Below are 19,213 nucleotides of genomic sequence, written 5' to 3'. Positions count from 1 at the left end.
ATTAGTCCTACAACATGTTAACTGACAAGGAAACCAAATCTAATTCAACAATTTATTTCACTGTTCTATACGGAAATACTAAGACTCCAGAAATCACCCTTTTCCAACCAAAATTTTAAATTTATTACACTAAAAAAATAGCCATATTGAATTAGATTTAACATGTTCCATATTGCTTTATTGCTTTTGAGACAGTAGTAATGCATCATTTTAAACCAAAATGAAGGTCAAAAATTTATGACCAGGCAAGTTCCTATTTTTCACAGGGAAGACTAATGAGTTTTGTAAGAAGACTTAAGTATCAAATACTTACTTTAGTCATATAATGCAAAAAATATTCTTCTGAGATTTGTCTATGAATATTTATAGAAAGCTTTGCCACTTGTTTTCAAAATTACAACTTTGTTTAAAATTTCAAGTATTATATAGAACTGTTCTTGCTGAGATTGTCTTGAAATGTCCTCACAGGTAAATAAAATACAGAATTTTTTGTTGTAATAAAGCTTTACAATGAAACAAAGTCACCTCAGGAACACTGTATTTACATATATATTTTTTTCTTACTAAAGAAATTTCAATCTGCACAAGCATGGTATTTAAAAGCAGAATACATTGCTGAGATAGAGGCTGCTTTCTGACCATTTTTACTTTTCCTTTGAGACGTCCCCGGTACCTTACAATGAGTTTTCAAATTCTGGGACCCCATTCTTTGCTATAATAGTCTGGCCCCACCACTTTCCTTTGTATCCCAAACACCCATGCTCTAGTTTTCTTCCTCAGCAGAAATACAACCCACTGCTTTCTCAACACACCTGAAACTCTTGGGCTCCTGTAGCCCTGTGCTCCCCCCACCCCACTTAAACCATAACTACCAGGGGGGGTTGTGATGGCTGCATCCAACTTACTCTGGACTTTGGGGGATGGATGGCAACACGGTAGCCACTGTCTGAACAGTGACTCAGACATCTTGCTGGTATGCAAATATGACTGTAAGTCAATCACCTGACTCTATAAATAGTGGACAACCGCTGAGCTCTCCCGCACAGTAGCAGGCTGCACACCAGGATCTCCTGTTGAGTAGGGACGCCTCTCAAGGTTACTCCTCGAGGCTGAGAGTTTCCTTGCTGCAACAGATTCTCAGTAAATGATTAACAGCATGCTAAACTTTGAAATCTTAGCTAAGTGATATAAAGGATTGACTGCACATATATAATCCTTTAGACATAAACCGTTGACCAGGTCTGGGAATAGCAGTAGATCCAGCTGCACCTAAGCTCCTCTCTGAGAAGGTTAGAAAGCAAGGGGGTCCATTCTGAATGTCACGGCTCAATGGGAGGGTCTCACTGACAGTTTTGTCTGACCCTGTTCTCTCTGCAGTAAATAATCAAGTGTACCTTGCCATCAAATCTTGTTAAACCACTGTTGCATTTACCATTAAATTTTAACTCACTTTATTTATATAAAAAGTATATTGTTGCTTCTCTCTAATGCATGACTCCAGCCATGACAGCTCCAAACTTCAACAAAACCTACCTTAGCAAAACCTCAAATTCACTCTTCCCCCACAAATCCTGAACTGCTTATTGAGCCCATAGACAAACTTCCTCCAAAACCCTCTCCATTCCATATGCCACTAGCCTCACTCTCAAACTGACTATGTGCAATCCCTCTAGTGAATCTGTCTCCTTCGTTGCTGCAGCCTCAGTCTTGTCCAACGGCTGATTTGGCAGCTGATTTTCAGGTTTGATTCAGCTTTGCCACAGCAAAATCCAGACAATGATTAATTAACGGGAAAAGACATCAGGTTCAGTTAATGGACATCATGACCGAGGATGTATGGACATTGGTTGTACTGTGTTCCCACAAATTTAAATTAAAATTTGCATTGTTCAGAGGGCTGACAGAAAACAGCAAAGTTTCTGAAGAATGAAAGGGCTGAGGCACACAAGCCAGACAGAAGCATCCTAGATGTTTTCTGTTGTTTCCCCCAACACACTTAATAAAAATCCTCCCGTCCCTCCATCCTCAAAGCAAGACCTGATCCCTATTTTAGCAGGTCTAGAGTGACAGTGTGCTGTGCCACGGCTAAAATAACCTAACATCAGTGCATTCTAAAGTTCACTTCAAGCTCAGCCTGCAGAACCAGATTTTCCTACATATTTAATGGTGCATTAGCACCAGCTTTATCGGCTCCTTGGTTGCACTGTTTTTATGCCAAGCTTTTTTAGTCATCTACTAATCCATGTCAGCAGCAGCATGAAGTTCTCTTAACATAAGGCAGAAGTCTGAGAAAGAGTTTCTATACACTTTCTCTTTCAGCAGTCAGCTGTAACACTGCATGTATGCTTTAAATCATTGTCTGGTAATAATTGTTCTGCTTTCCTAATGGTAACATTTATTTTGGCAGAAACATTTTCTAATTTATAACCTGTTTTTGTCTGCTTCAACATATCCTTTGTGAACAAGAATCCCTGTTCTTCCATATCAGGGGTGCTTGCAGACATAGGTCTTAAAAGCTGGAAAGCCTATATCCCCTGCAGGTGAATGGGGACAGAAAACTACACCCTGAGGAATAAAAACCTTGTTTACTAGCAGCATTGGTTATTGATGTTTCCATTTGTTCCTTTACAAGACCTAAGGGAGGCTGGATCATTCTCAGTCAAATCACCTCCTATCACACTCTACTGCTGCCTGCTTCCAAAAAGGGCAGGTTTGCCCCTTTGTTTTACCTAATTGCACTACTCCTGGCATCTCTTTGACACCATAATGAACCAGTCCAGAGAGTAAGAGCAGCAGAGAACTACCCTCTCTCCATCAATATGGACAGTCTTCTGCCAGTTTATTTCTCATGAATGGACTCAATCACAGGGTCAGATAAGCACTACAGCTGGAACTGGGAAGCAAAAATGGGTTTTGGATACAGAAAATCATTAGGCCAGTTCAGCTTAAAATTTTAAAATATTTGTGCCATTTTCATTTTTTTAAGTATTCAAGCCACCTAAGGTTTTCTACCGATTTAGCTTTTTTTTAATTTTTTTTTTTTTTTTTTTTTGTTTGGTAACAGACTGAAGGCAAGACTGGGATGATATTGATTTCCTGCCACTTGAGTGTCAGGGATGATTAAAAGGATTTTCAGAACCATTCACAAAAAATGTTAAACAGGTTAAAAAAGAAAATCCTCAAGAATGGACACTGCATTTTACAGAGTGTACCTATGTTTGGGATGAAAAAAATATTTCTGCATTTCACTAGTATACTAGGATCTTACTTCCAATCTGAAATATATTTGTGACTACTGTAAAATATAAATGCATACTTGGTAATGATAAAAAACCTAACTGTATCTTGATGCAGGTAGTTGCTACGGAGTCCTCTTTTCATAAAACTGGATATTGCATTGCTTCATACAAGACAGGAAAACCGCTTTAGAAGTCATTACACTGAAATCTGATCTTTAACAGGATGGTGGTGCTTATTACTATTTAAAAAAAAAAAAAAAAACCAACAAAAAACAAACCCACTTAACCTCCCCCAATCCTTCCATTTGCAGCATAGCCTTCTACATATTGATGTGTTTTTAAACAGGTTCAGAGTTTAGAAACTAAGAAAAGAAAACCTCATAACATTTAAGTCTGACAATGTAAGAGGAAGGGGCAGAACTGTGAATCAATGAAGTCAATAGCAACACGCAACAAAGTTCAACAGGGTCATAATTTCACGTTGCTTAATGGTATTCAACAGATGCACACAAATACACACAGCTGCAGCAAGCCACCAACTGAGCTGGAATATGGAGGTCCCTTATAAATATACTAGGATCTATTTCAAAGGAAGCCAAAATTCTTTCATTAGTGAGTTACCTGAAAGTATTTGTTGGTATGACCAAAGCCTTCTTGCAAATGTTTCAAATCCTCCTTCTGCAAATGGCTTGGTAGTGGAGTCTCAGGTTTTCCGTTAACAATCTTCAGCAGTTGAACAGGCATAGCTGCTTTATCTAAACCAAAATGATAGACCCTTGAAGCTACTCATCTTGTTCAAATGAAGAGTTACTAGAAGTTGCAGTTTACTCAGGAGTATTTATCTATTTCATAATAGGTTTAATTACATAAGACTGAAAATCTTTAGAGGGATTGGCCTCATCTCTTAGTACCATGAATAGCAGGAAGGAAGATTTCCTTGGCAACAGACAGTCATCCAAATTACTTTATTTTGCAAAGATTCCAAAACACTACACATGGCAACAAAATATTACTTTATATATGAATGCAAAAGGTAATGTAAACAATGTAATATTTTATGTACAGAAATGTACATTAAAAACCAAGCAGAGACTTTGAATGACTCCTTCCCCAGAACAGGTCATGTATAGAGTCTTTATATTCAGCTGTTTCCCTATAAAATAATTTGACTCCCTAGAAGTAAAATGTCTGTCATTTTAACTTACTACACACAAAAAATGCTATGTACAGACTAAAACAAATAATCGAAGTATCAACTAAAGAATAAAGAAAATACAATTGGCATCTACAAATGCTAAACACTGAATGCACTAGAAAAAAGCTACGAAATATATGACTTGTCTATTGTTTGTTCTCACTGTGCTAAAAGTCAATGAAATTCTTGGTGACATCACTGTTACAATATTGAGACTGGGGAAAACTAGTCTATTATAGTGAAGTTACACAGATGAGAAAGTGATCTATCAATAAGTAATTACAGTTATATTTTCTCAAATGGTCATGTCACTCTTCTTGGGGTATCTTGGTTTTTGTTGTACAATTTTTATTTAAAGCAGGCATCTACAGAAAAGTCAAAGTATTATCAATCTTCTGTTTTCAGTAACTTCTAGTAAACTACGCAAAAAACGCTTTCTGTTTTCTAAAAACCCAGCTGGCAGTATTATAGCCCCAGTCCTACTTTCAGACAGAGTTTTAGCAATTTTTATATGACAGTGAAGAACAAAAAAAAAAAAGTATTTCCTATACCTTTGGATGGACACAAAAACTTGGTATTTTACTAAAAAGCTTAAACTACATTTTCATTTCACTTCAGAAGTGCTTTTTCAGTGCCAGGCAGACTGAATTCTTACAAAATTTTCGCTTACAATTAAATGGAAATGAGAGGACATTGTGAAATGGGAAGACCACTGATCATAAGTCAGTGCATATAGGTGCAGATACTCAGCAAAATTATAGATATTCTTTTTAAAAAAACCCAACGCTTAATCTTCAGAAAAATGAAAATTCCATCTTACTGACACTCCAGTATCCAAAGATATCCAACTTCACTTCCTAGTCATGACTATTTCTCTAGTTGTGAATGACCATCCTTTCTTCTTTTTCATTTTCCAGAAAACTCCCCTGTGGTGTTATTCCTAACAGATATTATCAAGAATTCATCTTCACTAATGAGAACCCTATAAATTAAAATACTTTGGTTCAAGGATCTCTCAGCCAAAATGACTACTGTAGAATGACTGGCTTTTGTTTTTCTCCTAGCTTCCAGTTTACATGCTTGTCTCTTGTTGCTTGTCCCAGACTGCATCTTTTACTTTGTCATGTACAGTAGCAAGTGAAATGTTGGGCATAATATACATTCCTTTTAAATCTGCAATTCTTAGAAGACTAGTTAACCTTTCACTAGCAATATCAGCTTTTTTCCTTAACATTTAAGACTTAAAAAGCAGTAACAGCAAAAGAACCTCTGGTTTCTTAAGCTACTGTATCTAGGCAATAAAGTAAGCATTTAAAAGCAAAATACATCTACCAAGACTAACAAATATCATATCTCAAATAGGAAAAACAATAGTGCCTGACTTGTGGGTCTTATTTTAAATTGTAACTTAGACTTTGAAAACCAGTGCTCATCTACTCCAAAATACTAAGCAGCCCCAAGAACTCAGGAGACTGAGTAGCAGGAGCATAACAAGGCCACACTGCCATGCATCTTCCCTGCTTACAATATATATTCCCCTACTTTACAATGTAAGTCAACAAGCAACTTGTTTCTCTCTAACTTTCCAGTGTGCATGAAATAATAAGGCTGTACAACATTCAGAAGACACAGAGGCTCCAGGAAACACCACTACTCAAAATGCCACAGATTTTGAGCAACTGACATAGCTTACCAAATACTGATGAATAAATTTGAGAGCTTCACTACTAAGAAGAGATGACTCAAAGTTTATTATCTGGGATATGTGCAGAAAGAATTTATATAGGGACAGATAACTGGACAAGAGTTAGCTACAGTTACAAATTACCAACCTTCACTTCAGTAACTATCCGTATAGAGTATCTGTGTAATCTGTCCCAATTGCAAAGTAGAACCTGTTAGCTTACACCTCAAACAAATAAACAATAAATTTAAACCTAATTGCTTAAGCTTTTGAGAGTCTTTTGCCTCAGAGAAAGGAACCCAGAAGACACAACAAGATCAACAATCACCTGGAATGGACAGCAGGGCAGGGAGCTTCAACACATCATAAAACAGAAAAAAAATCTCACTCTTACTGGGGTAAAACTGAAGTATTATCTAATATCAGTCACTTGGTATGAAACAGCAGATACTAAATTCTTACAAGGGTTCACAAATCGCTAACTGGAACCTCAATACCCTTCTCCTTCATAAGATCCAATGGCCAAGGAGCTAGAAAGACATAACAACATCCACAAGACTCACTAGCAATGGTGTCAACCAATTTTGAGTTCACTGCTGGTGCCTTTTTTTTGGGGGGGGGGAGGGGGGGGGGGGGGAGGCGGCAGAGGGGGGGCACAACACATTAATTAAGGGTCAAGTGTCAACATGCATGACATTTTTCAGTCCAGCCATAACCTCACCAGAGAGCTGTAGAATGCACTGGACAAGAGTTCTACCTTCTGACTGTCTGTGCTACTGTGGTGGGTTGACCCTGGCCAGTCCATAGGCACCCACAGAGCCACTCACTCATCTTCCCACAGCAGGACAGGGGAGAGAATAGGAATAGTAAAAGCAAAAAAACCATGGGTTGAGATAAAGACAGTTTAGTAAGTGAAGGAAAGAGGAGGGGAAAAAATACCTCCCAGAAAACACAAACCAAGCGATTCAAAGGCAATCACTCACCATCTCCCAGAAGCAGACCAGTGCCCTGTCAGCCTCTGACCAACAGCTCCCTTGGAAGGCCTGACAGAAAAAACCCCACAGTTTTTATTGTTCAGTATGACTCTCTGTGATGTAGAATGTCCTTCTGGACTATTCATGTCAGCTGTCCCAGCTGTGTCGTCTCCAAACTTCTTGTCGAACCTCAGCCTACTCTCTGGGGGAAGCAGAGGGACAAAGAGAGAAAGCCCTGGTGCTGTGCAAGTGCTGTTCAGCCACAGCTGAAACACTGGTGTGTCAACACTAGTTTAGTCACAAATCGAAAACACAGCACCATGCACGCTGCTACGAAGACAGTTAAATCCACCCCAGACAGACCCAGTATATATCTCTAAAATGTATCCAACAGGATATAGTGACACCCCACAGAAAGGACATATATTGGAGCAGTTCGTGAATTGCAGCTTGTGAGAAGAACCCACATCAGAGAAGTTCGTGAAGGACTGTCTCTCTCGTGGGTGAGACCCCATGCCAGAGCAGGGAAAGAGCATGAAGAAGGAGTGTCAGAGATGACGCATTATGAACTGACCACACCCCCCATACTCCATCCCCCTGTACTGCTCAGGGGGAGGAGAAAGGTGATTTTAGATTTGTTCTTATTTTTCATTATCCTACTCTGATTTGATCAGCAATAAATTAAATTTCCCCAAGTTCAAGTCTCTTTTGCCCTTGATAATAATTGGTGAGTGATCTCTCTCCCATGAGCTTTTCATTCTATTTTCTCCCCCTGTTCTGTTGAGGCAGAGGAGTGACAGAGCAGCTTGGTGGGCACTTGGTGACCAGTCACCATCAACCGACCACAGCATACAACTGGGAGGTACAATACCAGACAGGTTTCAACTTCTACTTGTGCTGAAGGAGAAGCAAAAGCCTGGTGCAGAGATGCAGATGCTGTTCCAGCTCTCTTGACTGCTTTAACTAGTAAAGTATTAAAATTCTTGTAAAATACTACTGACACTAAAAATGATGCCTTTATCTCTATGTTTTGAAAACAGGATAGCATCGTCACTAGCTTATTAGGATTTCAAGCTCTAGTGAAAAGAGCAACTAGAAGTCTGACAAAGCTTTTCAGTTCAAAGTATCACTTCACACTGAGAAGCCGATCTATTCCACCTAGAAATAGTCAACTTCAAAGTTAATCAGTAATATTGATCTTCATCCAGCAACACTATAATGAGCTAGAGAAATGTACAACATAACAGGTTAACACTTTTTTTTTTTTATGTTGCTCTCTGTTACTGTACTTGAGCAATTAAATAGACTTTACTGGGGTTTTTTTCCCCACAAAGTCCTCTAACAGCAAGATGCATTTTGTTACAATTCAAACATAGCTAAAACAAAACAAAGAAAGGAAGTGAGGTTTAGTAACTCATCTCTCTCTGATGACTAGTCTCAAATTCTGCAGCTCCCTTGCTTTAATTTAAAAAGAGTTTTTGCTATTTATTTCAATAAGACAAATATTCCACACGTGCCTTCAAGGTTACAAAGGAAAATTTCTAAAAAGGAGCCATATGTAGGCTGATACAGTGGGACGTGCCCATATTATTTACTTACTGCATACTCCTACAATTTAAGACATTTATGTAAATAACATTCAAGTAGAAAACAAGATTTTTTCTTTTCCAGATCTTAAACTTCTGTACATATAACACTCATGTATTTTAATTGCTAACCACTGAAGCTCCCAGATTCTTGTTCTCTGCAATTAAAAAAAAAATAAAAAGGAGATTTGAGGATTTGAGTATCCAGTTCTAAGAGCTACAAAAGTAAATTTTCAAAACCAAACCGATACAGCACTGGCTTCACAAATCTATGTGAAGATACCTTTAGTGCTGTCCTTGGTGTTCACAGCTCTCCTGAATAGCAACCAAGTGAAAATAAGTCTGTCAAGTGTCTCTGCTGTTCTCAAAAGGCTGACTTCATAACACTAACAAGAACCATTCCAACTTCAGTCTGCTGCTCAAGTAGTCTGTAAGTGGCATAAACAGAACTCTTCATAAGGATGGGTGGTTAAAAAAAGAGGCTGCAAAAAAGGTAGACAGCATCATTGGACACTCCTGAAACAGGATGGATGCACAACACACACACACAGTAGAAGGAAGAATGCAGCAAGCTACAAACACCTTTTGTCTTCCAGTAGCTGAAAGTGACAAAAATATGGAGAGAGCGCAACCAAAAAGCTCAGTAATTTTCAAAAGCAAAGAATTAGTTGAAAGTATGAACACTCTATGAGAACCCATAAGTAACACCCTGGAAGAAAAAGTGATATATATCACTTGCTTAAGCAAGTGAAATGTAACACTGAGGATGGCTATGTGCTGCTCTGCCCTATCGTGGATCTTCTGCCTACTAATTTTCTAGACCTTAAATTTCTGACAGTGGAACAATCTACAACACACTAGCTCTGTCCTAATTGCCTACAGAATATTAACATGTATTTCAAAAGCATAAAAACCATCTTAAACAGTATGCTAGAAACCAATTGCCTAGTAGAAATGGCTCTGAGCAAGGGTTAACCTTCAACAAAAATAAGCAGTCACTTTGTATTTGTTTTTATTCTGGCATGAGGACATTATTCCACCAAAATATTTCAGTCACAAAATGCCTCTATCTCTAGGTCCAGAAGTATGCGAAAAATTCCTGTAACACATCTGAAGGACTTTACCTTATCCTTCTCACTTGCAGCTTGAGAGTTTTAAACATCCGCAGACCTGAATTAGGCAGCTAGGTACGGTCTGGGGTGCATGCACAAGAAACAAGCTTTCAGGCTCCCAGTCTTTTCATCAGTTCACACAGAAAGCAAAAGAATTATCATTTCCTTTACGTGCAGCACACCCCATATACAAGCTCTGAGAGACTGGTAACTTCAGGTTTAAGACAAAGTACACACCCCAAGGCTTATGCACTTAGAGAATCAGACAGTGGCTCTACAAGAGGTTTAAAGACTGTAATTTCTGAGCTTTACACTGCAAAACAGGGTGGTGGTAAGAACCTGATCATTTAAGTCTTTTTGTGAAAGCCTTACATCTTTTTTCCCTAGACTTTTTAAACTTTCATTTTTTTAAAAAAAAATCTTAAATTATGTTTGTAAAACCACCAGAATTTAAACTCTCAGTTTAGTTATATCACCCTTAAATGCACACTGAAAATCATTGAGAAACCACGGTTTCTTAATGCTGCAGTTGCAAGTGAAGTTAACACCACACAGCCACAAACAATAAACTGTTGACATGAACACCAGCGCAACATGACTGAAAGACAGGAACAAAAGAAAAACCACATAGGAAAGACAAATTTGTTCTTATCATCAAGACAATTCATCACTGTTTCTCCCCTTCCTCCATGCCTCTCTAAGCAACAGGAAATTGACAAATTTTGTATGCCAACTAACATAGTAAAAGTACAAAGTTTCTGAAAGATTTCAGTACAAAAAGCTGTAGGTAGCAAGCTCAGTATATAAAAATGTTCTCATACACTGTCAAACTAAAGGTACCAACATGCCTTATAATAGTCTAAAGCCTCAGGGAACATTCTAGCAGTGGAAAACAGCTTATTAGCCATGACAGATGGATCAAGCCAACCTCCTGTTAGAACTGGGAATCACTCCATGTACATTCTGAATATACAAGCTGCTGAATTCTTTTGAGCAAGGAGAATCTCTAGGATTCAGTGAAGATCAAGTGAACTTTCACAGATGATAACAAATCAGAAGAAAACTCATTTCACTAGTAATGGAATGATGTCCCGTAAATATCATATCTGAGGGCATAAGAGGAACAAGTAATATAAGGAAAATAGGGTAATGACAGTCAGAGTTTGTATCTTGTTTTTTTCCTCCCAGATCAAGAGAAACAAGAATGTTCTGGAAGAAGAGAAAGAGATCACAAAGCAAAACTTTTCCCCATTGTTTTTATTTGACGAATAAGTCCACCATATTTGTCTTCCACATCTAGTTCTCTAAAACATTACAATTCTGCTATTTCCTTCAGTAAAATTCAAGACATATTTAAAAGAAAAATATTAAAAAAAAAATAAATCAAACTGAGCCACTGATAGCACCCTAAATTATAAATAAGATGCAAGACAAGCTTTACCACTTCTAGTTCATACTGTCAAAAATTCAAAATATAAGTATTATAGACAATAGAACTCCATTGTAAAAACTGCAAGCCATTAAACCTGAAAAAAAACAAGACTGAAAAATAAGCACACTATATTCTCCATCTTGACTGCAGAATTAACTTCATGGAGGAGGAAATCAAAGTTGGATCTGTTCTTCTGTTAGTTTATCATCTGTTAGGGTTTATCATCATAGTACATCAAAATCCAGTGCACAGGACAGCAAGTAATTAACACCTCTTTGCCTTGATTACTCAGATTCACACAACATTTGAGTTTTTGCTCAAGCCAAAAATACACACTACTGGGTCCTGACTCTAGTTCCCACTACAACAAATGGACTATACCTCTGCAAGCCTCCTCTAGAACAGTTTTCTTCAAGAACTACTGAGAGATTAGCTTTGGAGCAGAAAAGTGAAGAAAACACAAGAGATGCGAGGTAAATTGGAAAATTACTCCCTTCTCTACAACCAAGAAATACTTCAGTGATAGATGAAAATGACATAAAGGGGATTAATGTCATTTTGGGAAAAGGAAGCTGTAGCAGTCGGAGGTATGAGGAGACTCCTTATCTATCAAAGCAGATGCTATTTGCAGAGTGACACGTAAACTCATTCTCCAAATTGGAGAATAAAATACGTAACTGTGGGGACCACTGGAGGAAACCTCACCAAAGTTTCATGAAGAATGAAGGAACTGCCAAGAGTATCAGCATCTTACTGATGTGGTCAGTCAGAATGGTAGATATCTGAAGCCCCTGTAAACATTAATACTAGTCAATATTTGGGCTAATTGTGCAAAAGTTAAAACAACTATGAAATTGGCAATGCCTCACTTTAAATGCACACACATATGTAGACACAGCCATACACTCTTTATGTAGCTTATGCAAAATTTTCTCATAAAAATAAATGTTTACACCACTGAACAAAGCAGAGGGTACAGACCTACCATAAACTCAACCTGCAGTCACAAGAGAAATCTTTTGTCATACAGCAGTCTTAATGAAATCAAGGACATTCATGAAGAACAAAGTCTGAAGTCTAGATTTTTTGTAATAGTCTAATCTTGTATCTTGTAATTTCCTTGAAAATTCTCAGGAGGAGAAAACACCACATCAACTAACTAAAAGAGAAGGAGAAACCAAGTCAGCAGTGTGACACATCTTATTCCCTTAGCTGCAAGGCATCTGCTTGCTGTTGCTGCGGACCTTCAGGCACTTACCTCCTGGAAGTATGTCATAGGCTATTTTCACTCTTAGTAACACAGCTGGTACTTAACTTTCACTAGAATACAACTAGAATTCTCAAAAAAACCCCAACCCAGTCCAAAATCTCCTTCATTAATTTCAGATTAAAATTTACTAATCTAATATTGAGCAAGAGGCCAGATGTTACCTGAGGAAAATGGATTCTTAGACTGCTGTTATCTCAACAATATTTCAGCTCTAGAAAGCAGCCACCCACTGCAAAACAAACAGTCCTCAGGAAAACAGGCCTACAAAGTAGATCCTTTCCGGATCTGAACTGTAATTACTTCAGAGAGGCAACAAGGCAACTTGCCAAGAGGCTGAGATCTCTAAAAGCAAGTGCTCAGATGTATGAGCACAGGCATACTAACAACAAAAATTTCTTTTCAGTACACTCAGTGCCTAAGAAAAAAAAAAAAAGAAAAACTAAGAGGAAAGGGAAAGGAAAGGAGAAAAGGGGCTTCCAATACGTAAGCATTGTGCTTTTCAAAGCGGGGACTCAATTCCCCTAGCAGAGACCGAGTGCAGGGTAGCTCAGGGAGGGAAGGATGGTGCAAGGCAACGGCAGGTCTCACAGCGGAAAGCACGGCCCGGCAGAGCGAGCGCCAGGGAGGCACAAGGCAACGCCGGGAGCTCCGCCCCGCCGGGGCAGCGGCGGCCTAGAGCCCAGGTGGAGGCGGCGGCGTCTCCGGGCTACGAGAGACCCCTCTTCCACAGCCGGCCGGCCCGCCCGTCCGCTCCCCTCAGCCCCCGGGAAGGGGAGGGCGGCAGCCCCCCCGTACCTGTCTCGGAGCGCGGGGCGGAGGGCGCCGCCGCGACACACAACCCCCACCAACCCGTTTCCGCCCGCGCCGCGCGCCCGCCGCCCACCGAGCATGCCCGGGCGGCCCGCGCATGCGCACCGGCAGCGCCGGCTGCCGACCCCGCCAGAGGGCGGAGCGAGCACGCGCCCTGCGGAGGCTGGAAGGCGCCGCCCTCGGCGGCCGAGCGGGCAGGGGGGTGGGTCCGGGCGGTGGCCGCGGAGGGGCCGGTGCGGGAAGGGACGTGTCCGCTCGGCCCTATGCCCCGCGGTGGGGCGACCAGTCTCTCCAGGGGCCGTGTCGGTGCAGGTCCGCTTGCAGGAGCGGCTTCCTCCCGGCGTTCCCCTGGGTCTTCCCCCACCTTGGGCTGCCGGTTGGGGAAGGCCCGAGGCAGCGCCGTTTTCCATCCGTCTGGGGAGGGATTACCCACTGCCGGCAGGGACCGATCCCGCATCTCTGTAGTCCTGGTTATCTGGGACGGTTTTCATTTTCTTGTTTCTCATCACTTAGTGACTTTAAAAAAAGTCCCACTGAAAATAATTTTCTCCTTTCTCTACCTTTAAATCTTCACAACCATCCCCCTATTTATTTAAGCCTGAAGTGTTTTAATTACACTTGGAATTCAAATTCAGTGTAAAAATGGGAATTGAAATCCATGCATGTTCAGAAAGCCTCTGGAGGGGCATTCATTGACATTTATGTTCTGTACTCATTTTCATTGCTGACAACCTTTTCTGGATCAGGTTTCTTTTCTCTGATTATCACTGTTCTCAATAAATTTTAATCCTATACCTTCCATTGGGTATTAACATAGCATGCTTGGTTATCAGCAAAAATATTATTAAGACCTTGTCATACAGGCGTGATAAAAATAGCCCCCAGCCAGAGCTAAAATGGAGCTGGGAATTTAAGCCCACCTGATTACCTGGAGGACTAATGATCTGGCTATCTGAAGAGCCAACTACAGCAGAGCAGATAGGCTGAGAGGATTAGTGCCACTTGCCCGTGTCCTTTGTTTCCATCAAAAGGCTTGGAGAAATCAGCCTTATATTTACACTATTTTAAGTTCTGTGAAGTGAGCATTTCTGGTGGAATATTGTCTCTCCTCTTTTATGACTCTATGAAAACAACAGTTTCAATAACAAAACTTTATCAGGAAAAAAAGTTGATAAAGCAATGAAGGATACAATCAGGAATGAAACATTTTTAGAGCTCCTTGAGTCAAAACCTTGGAAAATTTGAGAGAGTGCAAAGTGAGGGAATTCTGCCTTAACCCACTCTTTTCTGTTTCTTTTTTTCATGTTTGTGAAAGATCTGCTTAGCAATTATAATTATGGTGAAGTGAAATCATGGAAAGCTTATACATTATAGATGAATTAAATTAAAATCATTTGGAAACATCAAGTTGCACTCCTGAGTAATTTAAGTGGTTACTTGATCTTCTCATCTTCTCTCATCTTTTACTGCTTCTGTTCCCAGCTTCCTTTTCTAAATTTACTTTTAAATTCTTTCATAAAGTCATCTCAAACCTAGAGGAATTTGAGTTTTGTCTATGCTGTCCTGTGTATAATCAAAAGAGAAAAATGAAAGAGGAGCAGAATTTTGATAAAAGAAGATATATCCCAGTTTTATGTGCTGACAGAACAGGTGTTGGGTCTGTCAGAAATTTAGCCTGAAATCTGTTTTTCTTTAATTTCTAAAACTGTTTTTTAATGATAGTCATCTTTCTCTCCAGGTACTCATTTTTCTTCAAGAAATTATCCAGTTTCTGACAGTAGAATATTATAGTCAATATGAGAAGTTAGATGAATGATATATTGAATTGCATTACATCAGAAGGTGATTTTTAATATTCTAGTAAGTATGTACTGTATGTTCTCACGGTACTTGCAGTAATCTTGAAATGTGCTGCAATTTATACATATCATAGTAGAAAATAATACCTCTGCAGAGGGAAAAAAAAAACAAAACCAAACCAACCCCCCCCCAAATGAGAATTCTGATCTTAACATTGGTTTGGTGTGTGACTTTCAATAAATCATGTTTAAAGCTTTCACTACTAAATGAAAGCTGATAAAAACAACATGGTAGCTTTATTTCTTGAGCTTGTGTTTTGAAATGGGGGGTTTGCAAAGAGGGTCCCCACGTTACAGTTGCCCATGCTCCCAACCAGTTTAGGAATACTTAAAATCCCCAAATACAACTGAAATTCTGATCCCACTGAAAATAATGAAAACTTTCCATTCACTTCAGCAAGATGAAACTTTCCCCAGTGCATCGAAAATATATGTAACATAAGACATTGAATCAAAGCTTTCAGAAATAGAAGCATTATATATTAAATCAATACCTAGTCATGGGAGTTCCTGACAACCTCTGTTAATAAGGCAGGAAACTAAATGGGTTGGGAAACTAACCTCAAGCTCGTGGGTTTTTTTCAAATTTTTGGAGCCATTTGAAAATACTGGGCAAGATTTTCAAATATGATTTGAAAACACTTTGCAATGGTAGTCAAGTCCATAAGCAATATCGAAAATTCTATCTGTTTGACCTTATTTCCCTCTGATATCTTAGTAAACAATAGCTAGAGAATTGTCCTATAGGAATACAGGCTAGCTCCATTAGCAGCTGTCTTGACATAATGTTTTCCAGGTTCAGCATGAGACATTTCACAGGCTGCTGATACAACGTTAAATATGATTCTAACTAATGCAGCTCTCAAAAAGGCTCAGCTTTCATTTCATTTGAGAGCTGTTGTGAAAGTATTTCAAATACCTCCACAGCTAAAGGCAGCCCTTTTCTACTCTTTTAACTTTGCTTTGATGACAGCATTTGATTTTTTAGTAGACTATTATGGATACAGGCCAAATTCAGTCAGTTGTGGGGCAGAGATCCTTTACAGTACATCTGAAATGACATGTTGCTTGTTGATTCTCACAGATGTTAAAAATCCAGATTTATTAAAATTTAAATATTTAATAATTTCTAGACGATTTCCAAGAGTGCATTTTGACTAATTGCTTATTTACAAACATAGTTCATGTGCAATGAATCAATAAGAAATCATGTGATTATAACATGCTTCTCACTACAAAGTGCTGTGCTTAAGTGATTTTCCTTCTGTAAAGGACAGTCAGACCCATGAGTTTTTGTTATCACTGCTGGCAAACCTGAAATGCAGAGGCCAGAATTAGAGTCTTTTGAAATAAATATATATATGAAGTACTAAAATAAGTAATTCTTCCCTATTTGTATTATATTAGTGTTCCATGTAATTGAACCTCACTTACATGGATATAGCTTATGTGGATGTAAAAATAAATAGAGCATACATTTAATAAGTATTTAATGGGTACATTATGGTAATTTAAGAAGCAAGATTTGCAGAGGAGGATAAACCTTTTATTAGACTAAATTGTATAGGTTATAGATTGTACAAGTTTTATGATAGCAGTGGAACACTTTCACAGACTGTTGCTGGTATTTCAGTAGCTCACTCACAGAGTGGATTCATGACTGGCTCCCTGACTAGCAGAAGCCAGCTTTAAATAACTCCCTAATGGAGTAGTGGGTGAAGAAAGACTCATTCTGAGCAGGAGACAATTTTCTCCTATATTTAGGGGATGAGAAAAAGAAATGGGAGAGGGTCCAGGGAAAGCAAGAGACTGAATGTAGGCAAGGGAGAGAAGAAGGTATCCACTGTTGTGATTCTGGAGACATCTCTGCTTGTGGCAATTCTGTGGTTTAGCAAGTCTAAAACATGTCTGAAAAAGTCCAACTTTTCTTGCAAAGGAAGGTGATACATGATACGTGGAGTCTCTCACAAAGGAATAGTTCCTGTGCCTTCTGGCTACTTCAGAACTCACTGGTGTTTTGAGCATCAAGAATACAGATACTAATAGAATATAAAGAGCCAGTGTAAATTTTGGAACCTGACCCAAAGCTGTTTGACATCAGTGTTAGTCTTTCCACTGGTTTCAAGGGTTTCCTATTCATCAAATCATCACACATACTGCAGGTTAGATTTTTGTTTGCTGGTATTAAGTCTGCTTCTTTGTTTAGAATGAGACGTTTTTCTTTTCTAAATTTAATACAGTCATTAAGTATGCTTGCTCTGTGGTTGTGTTCTTAGCTAATTTGCTTAGCAATAGGATTTTGTTTTCAAATGAGGCAGCTACCCAAAAGCCTTCTGTAGAAATGAACAATAATGGATATTTGTTATCTCTTTGCATAGTAGTTTTTCTGTATTTTAAATTAAATACTCCCTAGCTCTAAGAATGTTGAAATATTGTTCTTGATTCTAAAACCTCAGCTGTCTGACTAGCTATAGAAGTTTGTGCTTCCTTCACTGATGCTTATAACTGATGCCTAAGAAGGCTAATGCAAAAATAAATCTAATTTATATGATTTCCCAAGGAGTTGATATGTTAGTGTGTTTTGCTGATTAAGGATACCAATTAAACTCAGACACCAGAGTGAAAAGAGTAGGCATATTTTACTAGTGATAACCAAATAATGTAACAGAGTAATACAGAAAACATGCAGTAAGAAAAGGCAGAATAATGCACCTAAAGCAACAAACATGAAAATACAGGGTAATGCATCAAATCATTACTACATGAGAGAGAGAATAGTGATTAAGAAAGATCCATCACCACTTGCATACGTTACCATCATCCAGATCTGCAGTCGCTGGGGAGCCCCAGTTACAGTGAGGATTTGGAGAGCCTGTCCCGGCAAGTGGGAAATCCTACACGGTGCATCCACCCATAGGTGAGGCATCCAAAGTCACTGCAAACGGGTCCAGCCTTATATACCAGAGATCAGCAAGCGAGAATAACTGGCACCTTTGTTTTGAGCAGAAAATTTCTGGTTTCATTCTCCTGTTGGATTCCACGCAAAGCCTGGCCAGGGCTCGGGGGGGGAGACCAAGGGAGTTTCTAACAAGGCCAAATACGTGGGTTCTCAGCCTTGAACAAGGCTAAACAAGGGAAGTTGGATATATTCTCTCAGCATTTCATCCTCACTACTGATTATATTCTGTCTGAGCTGCATCTTTCGCTAGTGAGCTTACATACTTTGTTAATGATTACATACTAAGTTAGCAGCTTCAGCTTGGGGCCTGTTGTTCAGGCTGCAGTATTTCAATGTTTTAGCACTTTTTACATCAGGGTAAGTGGGTTGTTATAACTTAGTACAATACCTACTAGCACAATGGTTATCAGTTATAAAATATACAGGATTCATCTATAGGTCAACTCTGGCTTGGGCCTATTGTCCAAGCCTTAGCACTTCATAGTGTGACACATATCCTGGGAGTAAGACAATGAAAGGAAACCCCAGCACTTCAGAAGCCCTGGATCTTTTGTTGCAAACACAGGAATAAAACCGGGAATATCTTAAGCTATTTCTGCAAGAAAAGCACAACATTCATAGGTACAAGGTAATTAAAACCAAAATGGCATCCCTGACATGTTTAGTCTTTTAAGTGCTTGTACTTAATATTGGAGCATTTGTTTCTATGTCCATTCATTGCACGTGAATTTTGGTAGGTGTACTTCAGATGGAGATGACGGTGGACAGGAACCTAGGACATATTTTCAAGGAGGTCATTAAAAGAGCTTATTAAAGGGTGCATTTGTGTGAGCACAGATAAATAGAACTATTTTTGTAAGAGCTATTTAAGTTTTACTTGTAAAATAGTAAAGTGTTCCTTGCTCTGTTATTTTCATTAACTGAAGGAAGCAATTGCTTTTCTGTGAAACATATTAAAACCTGAGAATTTTTTTTCTGATTTTTTAAACATAATTTTTTATGAACCCGGGAAAATTCAGGTTCTTCAGTTTCAGGAATGAAAGTCTAACTATGAGTATTATCACAGGCATCATTGTCCTCCTTGTGGAAATCT

The 19,213-nt window shown here is 39.0% G+C and overlaps 1 protein-coding gene across 12 annotated transcripts in view; it reads right to left on the bottom strand.

Moving 5' to 3' along the window:
* Nucleotides 1-13,383, bottom strand: part of POT1 (protection of telomeres 1) — an 86,579-nt gene extending 73,196 nt beyond the window's left edge. For 3 of the 12 annotated variants that reach the window (XM_074870107.1, XM_074870117.1, XM_074870119.1), the window contains exons 1-2: nucleotides 13,376-13,383; nucleotides 3,861-3,994 (exon numbers count right to left, since the gene is read on the bottom strand). In XM_074870107.1, the coding sequence (XP_074726208.1) occupies nucleotides 3,861-3,994; nucleotides 13,376-13,382 (141 nt within the window). In that variant the 5' untranslated portion in view covers nucleotide 13,383. The other 9 variants (XM_074870110.1, XM_074870109.1, XM_074870113.1 and 6 more) reach the window with 9 other exon arrangements.
* Nucleotides 13,384-19,213: the final 5,830 nt, after the last annotated feature.

Source organism: Strix uralensis, chromosome 5, assembly GCF_047716275.1.
Source record: "Strix uralensis isolate ZFMK-TIS-50842 chromosome 5, bStrUra1, whole genome shotgun sequence".
Lineage (NCBI taxonomy): Eukaryota > Metazoa > Chordata > Aves > Strigiformes > Strigidae > Strix > Strix uralensis.
This window is presented reverse-complemented; position numbering and strand designations above follow the sequence as displayed.